This window comes from Ascidiella aspersa, chromosome 7 (genome assembly GCF_963924565.1).
Source record: "Ascidiella aspersa chromosome 7, kaAscAspe10.2, whole genome shotgun sequence".
Taxonomy (NCBI): Eukaryota; Metazoa; Chordata; class Ascidiacea; order Phlebobranchia; family Ascidiidae; genus Ascidiella; species Ascidiella aspersa.
Genome location: NC_139453.1, coordinates 8,246,537 through 8,254,317, shown reverse-complemented (window position 1 = coordinate 8,254,317; position 7,781 = coordinate 8,246,537). Strand labels below are relative to the sequence as shown.

At 40.4% G+C, this 7,781-nt stretch overlaps 1 protein-coding gene across 1 annotated transcript in view; it reads right to left on the bottom strand.

Moving 5' to 3' along the window:
• Positions 1–6,597: 6,597 nt before the first annotated feature.
• The window catches only part of LOC146137558 (uncharacterized), a 36,248-nt gene continuing 35,064 nt past the window's right edge, over positions 6,598–7,781 (bottom strand). The window contains exon 10 of the mRNA XM_083393820.1: positions 6,598–7,356. Within this exon, the coding sequence (XP_083249946.1) occupies positions 7,108–7,356 (249 nt within the window). The 3' untranslated portion in view covers positions 6,598–7,107. The remainder of the gene's footprint in view (positions 7,357–7,781) is intronic.

The window sequence follows — 7,781 nt, the reverse complement described above, 5'->3', positions numbered from 1 at the left end:
AATCTTCTATTAGTTGTTAAAGTTTAACACTTAGGTTAAATTTCGTATGGTAATATTTTCCCCGCTTTCCCCCTCTAATCGATTGCCCTGACCTGCAATAGGATGCAGCTTTTCATAGAGGACTGCTACGTCAGTGATATGCAAAGCCTTTGATGAAAAATTGGAGTCATTTAGGCACAATCACATTTATCTAACTCGTGCAATTTGACCCGTTATAAATCAAATGTGATGACAAGGTTGGTGTACTATGAACACGTTTAAATGGCGCTGTGCAATGTTGTTATTTGGTATGACTTGGTCCAAACTTAAATAGGCATTTTACACTGAATAGGTGAAAGTTTTTTTGATCTTTTTGAGACAATCGACACGTTTTATCCTTTGCATAGAAAACAGCAAGAATTTCGCCATTTGTGAAAGTGGTAGTGGCTAAATTTAAATGTAGACCATATTAGCTTGTTTCATAGTGGGCAACTAAACCTTAATACAATGTTGTCAACTGTACAACCAAATTTTTAGCCTTATAACTTAACTCAGTGGTTCTCAACCGGGGTGCCGCGGGGTGCTATTTCTAATGCCAAAGGGTGCCGAGAGATATTTGAGAATCTTTAGGAATCTAACTTGTGCCCAACTCTTACAAATTTTTGTGTAAGATTAGAGTGGATTAAATCCAATTAAAACTTGTGCAGAGTTGTTGTGTGTTGTTCCATCTCCGTTTATTGTGACATTATAGTGATTCACTCACGGAAACATCTTGTAGGGGTGACGCAATCGATTTATTATTTCTGAGGGGTACCGCAAGCCATAAAAGGTTGAGAACCACTGATTTAACTGCATCCTTTACGAATTATCAAAGGTTTCAAAACTGATAAAATTCGATGAACCTTAGGAGAATTGCAGTTGAGGACTGGTCACTTCATGATGGCAGGTCGTACAGGCCTAAAATTGCTTGCGTCAACAAGAGCCACAAGCCGACCAGTCCACTTTAGGCCATTCCCACACTGTTTTCTGGCACTCGAAAGCACTGAACAATCACGGCAACAATACCGGCAGAGGTTGATTCGTGGGTTGGGCTGGCGCTAAGATAGGGCGTTTGCCCTCATAAACAAACAGCCTTCTTTTTGTCGTGCTAGTCTTTTTATCATTAACCTGCGGTCACACTCTTCCCGCCAAAACAGTTGTTTTTTTAGTTGAAAAAGGCTAAACTTTAATTAAGCATTTTAGCACGCCCGATTGTAACGGTTTGCGATTTAGGAGTAAACGTTGTGTCAAATACGACTTAGCGAAATGTAAACCTTTTTCGGCAACGTTTTGTAACTTTATTGGTTTACCTTGCCACCAATTGAGAAAACAAACATAAACTTTATCTGATTTCATATACGTCTGCCAACTTTCGAATACTGTTACATTTTCCATTGCCTGAATACTGTTGCAAATACTGTTACATTTTCCATTGCCTTTTGTTGTGATTGGTCAGTATAAGATTCGTGATTTCGGTAGCAATTGGAGCGTTAAAAATCTAACGCCATCTACAACAAGACATTCTTATTTCATTTATATGTGATTCCTTCAATTGGCTTTTTGTAATTACATTTGATACACGCCTCAATCAGTAATGTCTTAATTATTACACGTGTGTTGCTAAAGCAGTATTAAAATATCTAGCCTACGGGCCAAAAAACATTGAACACAATGTTAAAGATTAAACTAAGTACAGAACTTAGCAAACCAGAAATCAGTTTGTTATGATGATGATACATGATAAATATATTTCGCTCTTAAAATCATTCGCAGCATAAAGGATTATTTTAGGAGCGAAATATATTTTTTTATGTAAAATCCAAACAAACTGATTTTCGGCTTACAAAGTTCTGTACTTAATCTATAACATTGGTGTGCAACCAAAATCGTTTGTTTTCAACCATACGGGTTCAGGCAGATTCTGTTATGCGAAAGAAAATTGCAATTAACACTACATGTTTTAAGTAAAATTCTCGATAAAAAAACGCAATGTCTGCGCTCAATCAACCAGCAGACGTTTCAAAGGATCTCTTTTATTGCTAGGTTTTTATCTCGCGCGCAAACATCTCAACGATTAAAAAAGTGGGAAAAAGTAACGTCAAAACAAACAAACAAACACGGTATTCTTCCAAAGTCAGGAAAACTGAGCGGGCGGCGCAAAAATTCACAAGAAACACGCACGACTTGTTCTCACAAGAGTATAGGGGGGAGGGGGGAGGGGGGGGAGTGATGTATGCGGGGGGGAGGGGGGTAAGGGGGTGATGTATGCGGGGGTGGTAAGGCATGACCTTTGGGGGTTCAGCCCTTGGAACTTTGTTTCACCATTATAAAGAGGCGTGCACTAAATATACAAAAGGCAATTCTTTTTACAACGTACACTTGGATTGGCCTGTATCGGTGTCCTTTCGGTCGGGTAGGAGTGTATTACGAAAGGGGTGACGTCACAAGCTAGTGAGGTGTGAATGTACATAAATAAAAGGTATAGTAACCCACCGCAGAGACCTGCTTTATTGCTGGGTACGTTTAACATTGTGGTTTCGGTATTTAAAGGAGAGATTGAATTCTGTTCGGTCGCGGTTCAAAGAGCGTTTACAATCAACGCAGCAAAAAACCTTTTGCATTTGATCAAAAATGCGAGTAGTTGTGTGAAGCAGTTCAGTATGGTGTTGGCGACGTTCGTTTTTTTTTCGAAAATACATTCAGACAAAAAACTAGTTTGATCCGGCCCTAACCGGTCGCGCTTGCGCATTTTCGCTTGGGAAATAAGCTGCTATCCAGCAATACATACCCCAAAGTGCTAAATACACACAGCTCTGCCGGCGTTGCTTTAAGGAGAGGCCGCGCAACACACAGCGCAAGTGGCGGCCATTGTTCGGACACTCGAAAAACGGCAACAGGCCAATTGTGACGTCACAACGGGGCGGAGGTTTGAAAAATGCGGCACGACCCGGGGAAGGGTTTTTGAAGGTTCGAAAGGCCTTTTACTGTCGAACGAACAACGAAAACGATTCACGGGCATCGATCGAAATTGCTGAACGACTGGACACTGGGAAACGCTAAACTGCTGCGAGAGAAAACAGCTTTTGGAGGTATTCAGCGCGAAAATAAGTTTAAACACGCAAAAGCAAAAAAAATGCGAACACAAAATCGCCTCAGACTATTTCGTGGGGCGGGAAAATGCGGAAAAGGCAAAGTCTCGAGCACAACTGATGCCAGTTTGCACGCGACCAAGTTAAGAACAATCGAAGTAGTTTTCCTGTCGTTTTGCACACGCCACCAAAATTAATAAAAAGGGCGGTTGCTTTGAAAATCTCAATTCACTCGTGTTTATAAGCAAGTTGTTGAGCCAAAAAGATCCCCCTTTTTCGGTTGTCCGATAATATGGATCGAAGCAGATATTGCTAATGTTACTATCGATACTTTAGTTCGATATTTCTAGTTTAACAGGTTCTCAAAAAATAGTAAATTAACAATAAAAGGTTAATCAATGCTTCCCTCCGTTAAAGCAAAGCTTTTTTTGGCCATGTTAACCTGAAAAAACAAAACAAAAAATCTTTGTGCGATTCAATTTTAACAATTTTGCTGATTTAACCCTATTAGTGAAGTCATACAGTATCGGACGGCCGGAATTTTTTACCAAAAATGTAGGGTATGACACAGACGCGAGATAAATGCAAGGATATCTCAAAGCAAGCGCGCAAAAACTGTCCAGCTAAAGCGCAATGGTAAGAAGAAGCACCAATCGGGAACTAGACTGTGGTGTTGGCACCAGAAGGTCAGGCAAACGCTGGAACAGGGCTTTAGGAACGGTTGGGACCGGTGCCAAATGACTGATCAACGCGTGGTTTAAGCAAGGGATGCAGCCAAGACGGCGCGGACAGCCTAGGGTTGGTGAAATATGAAGCGGGACTGTTTGGGACGATTTTTGAACGCCACTTTGCGGCGTTGATGGTTGGAGGTTGTTTTTTGGGGGGAAATGCAAGCGGAAGCTGTTGACTTTTTTCTCTCATCTCTGCCTTAAGGAAATCACGGACAGTTTGTGAAGTTTAAGCATTCATTCAAATTCAAAACACGTGAATTTCGGTTTGTCCCGAATACGACTGTTTTTACTGCTAAAAAGTTACAATTGATCGAAACCCTTTTTCCAAAAAAATCAAGTATAGCTGCTGATTTCCCGTCACAGTTGCAGAAAAGATATATTTTTAATAAACCGGGTGATAAGCATAAAATGCCGAAGAATTTAGAACACTGCCGATGCCATTAAAAAAATTAGCGTGGGCATTTTTATTCGCCCTAGAATTTCGACATTCTTTCCTCTCTGAAAGGCAACGGCCGGATCCGAAATCGTTTACGTCAAATGCGTACGTGCGTGGGTGCGTGTGCGCAGTGGGCGTTTGCGCGGCTTTACGCATCACGCATTCCGAACAGGTTACTCATAATTTACAGACATGTAAAACCGAAGGGACGTTTCTCTTGAAAATATTTTTTAACCCTTTATCGTGTGCGATCAAATTCCGCCCACTCACGCTGTGATGAATTTTAAGCGATTATTTTACCCTTGAAAAGCGTTACAAAGCGCAAATACATAAAAAGAATATTAAAGCCAATACAGAAGTAGGTATCATTTTGAACGTTTCGAATAACTCTTTATTCATTTTTAACAGATATTAACAACATACATTGCTTTTTTCTTGTGTTATGATACCTTCCTAAATGTTAAAACATAGTTAAGAGCTTTTCGAAACATTTAAAATGATACCTACTTTGCCCAAACAGAAGTACATCTGGTCAAAATAAATAAAGAGGTACTAGAAACGTTCAAAATGATATCTACTTCTGTATGGGCTTTGATATTCTTACTACGTCTTACTACAACCTCCAACAATTATGCTCCAAAGCGTAAATACGAAAGTGACAATTTGAACATTTAGGGAATGATAAGTTAAGTGAGTTGTAACGACAAAAAGAGATGAACAGCTTCATTCCGGACAGTAAGAAATCAAGATGAGACGAAGCTTTTAAATTAGGTTTACAATTGAACGCGCTCGATTTAAAGCTATTCTTAGAACGAAGACGGGCTTTATATTTCTCTAGAAAGAACAACTTTGGCTTAAGCCCTTCAAACGTGCAGTATATTATATAAAAGAGTTGGATAGAAAAACGTCAATAAAAAAAACCGCCTACAAAAATGTATCACTGTGCAAAAAAAACGCGTAGCTTTCTCTACGATCTACAAAATCGAAAAAAAGCGAGTAACGACGACGACCAAGGCCTTATTACGCAGCGGGTACGACGCCAAGGCATGTGGTGACATCATTTGTGTCAGTTCGACGTTAGTTTCGGGGACTGTGGCGCATCTACGGCACAAATTTCGAAGAGGCAAGGCGGTTTCGCGTTTTTAAGTTAACTATTTACACAGTAGCGTCCAAATCGTCTTTGCTTTCTTGTGTGTGTTCGCCCCAGATTTTTAACGCGTTTTGGTACTAGAAAGTAGAAAACAAAGCTACGTTCCGACAAATTCCTTCGCCTTTCTTCGAATGCACGGGAACACAAGTCACACAAAAAACGGGGTCGTTGCATTTTAAGGCACCATGAAAAATTCAACGTTCAAAAACAACAACAACAACAAACTAAACTTCTAACAAAACAAGGCGAGGGCTTTCGCGAGCAAATCTGCTTCGAGATTGTAATTTCGACCCAAATTTGACAGAACAGCGCTTAACTGTTCACCACAATGAATATAATTAAGGGTGTCCAATACGATCGTAGCAAAGCCGACATCCGATGCCAGGTGATAGTATCGGAACTCTTCCGATACTAGGGTGGTATCGGTACTGATTTGACACCATATTAATTTACACATTTCAGCCATGGTTTGCAATCTAAGTGGACGTTTACCACTTTGATTGCTATTTGTTTTAGAAAATAGCATATTAATAATGAGTATAACCAATTTTTTTACGGCTAAATTTGTTTATTTAACAGCCATGCATGTTTTAGTTCGATCAGATTTGCTTAATTAACGATAGTGATTACGTCATTTGGTATCGGTTCAGTCGTCAGTACTTTTTGCCTAAAATATCAGCTATTTGTATCGGAAAAAAAAAATCTTTGTCGATAAACTTAACGTCTGATTCTAAATGTGGAAATCAGGTGGCACTCTTTAACGATAAATCGAGGGTTTATTACAATTTGTCGTTCAAGCGTGCCACCTGATTTCCAGGAATAAAAATAAGTATCAAACATCCTTAAGACTTAATTATATGACCTTTACATAGACTCGGTCAGAATTTTTGCTGATAAGCACCTAACATCTTAACCCGTCTTTACATATTATAGAGCCATTAGGCGCTCAAGCGAAAAACAGCAAATGTGAACCCAATTTGCTACAATTCTAAGCGTGAAAAACGACCAACGACAAAAGCATTCTTCTAATCCCTGAAAACGAACGATAAACAACTCCTGTTTTTTCTGCCGACCGAGCGACAAAAATACACCTTAATCGGGCGTTTCGTTCGGCACAAGGCAAAATCAGAACAACATTTCTGCTTTCTAGACAAAACTTTGTGAATTTTGGACCGAAAACTTGCCCTCGATAAAAACACAAGACTGTACAATTTTGACATCGCCCTAATGATCTTGTGTACGGCGAGATTTTTGTGCGTTTTCGTGAAAAAACTGTTTCGAGCGGATTTTGAGGGCGGTTAATCAACACCTGGTCAGCCGAAAATGCGACAAATGTTTTTTTTTTCTGCAATTAAAACGCCAAAGGGTGTTAAAAGCCTCCCAAGAAATATTGGGCGAATATCACTCCCGTCGCTTTTCGGCGTCGCGAATTATACAGCGCCCCAAGTGGCCGCGTTTCGCGTGAGTGAACAAGAGGAATGCGAGGTAAGCTGTTTGTTTGTGATGTAACGAAACGACGACAGGGGGCCGTTTCACCACGGTAATAAGAAAAAAAGCGTAGAGAAGTAACAAAACCAAAAAATAAACGCAAAAAAAAATTAAACTAAAACTAACGGCTATAAACAAAACAAGATTCCGGGACGCGCAAACATGACGTCACCGCCATCACCAGTGACGTCACCACTAGATTTCGTCTCCGGACTCGTTCTCGATTTCGTCGACGTCCAGGTCCTCGCATTCGGGCACGAACGGCTGTATGACGTCACCGCCTGGCGCCGTGGTCAGGTCCATGACGTCATCACTCTCACCCGGCAGCTCGTCGGTGGGCGACGGGATGCGTCCTCTGACGTCACGTATGTGTGACATCATGGGCGCGGGTCCGACGGTGAACATGAAGGTGGTAGGGGTTGGAGGGCTGCTGTGTTGTTCGATCTGGGAAACAAGGAGATGGTTTGAAAAAAAAAAAAAATAAAAATAAGTCGTCGAAGATGGAATACTTCTACTTCAGTGGTCGGCAAAAACTTTATTCCGCGGCACAAAATACTCTTTCCAGAGCTATTAAAGGCCCACTGCGTAAAACTTCTACGACAACAGGGCATGCAAATTTTTAGAATGCCGTCCCAAAGTTACGCCACACCCACTACTTTTTAAAATTTAGTACAATAAATGTACGGTTATCGCGGCCAACAACTACATAATAAAACTAAACAATTAAAAAAATAGATCGCGTCCCACTAAAAACGGCTCTGCGGCCTACAGTTTGACGATCACTGTGATACATGAACATTTCCGTTAACAAACTGATTAAGTAAACTAAGAAAAAAGGAGACAATATTCGGAATTTTTTATCGAAAACT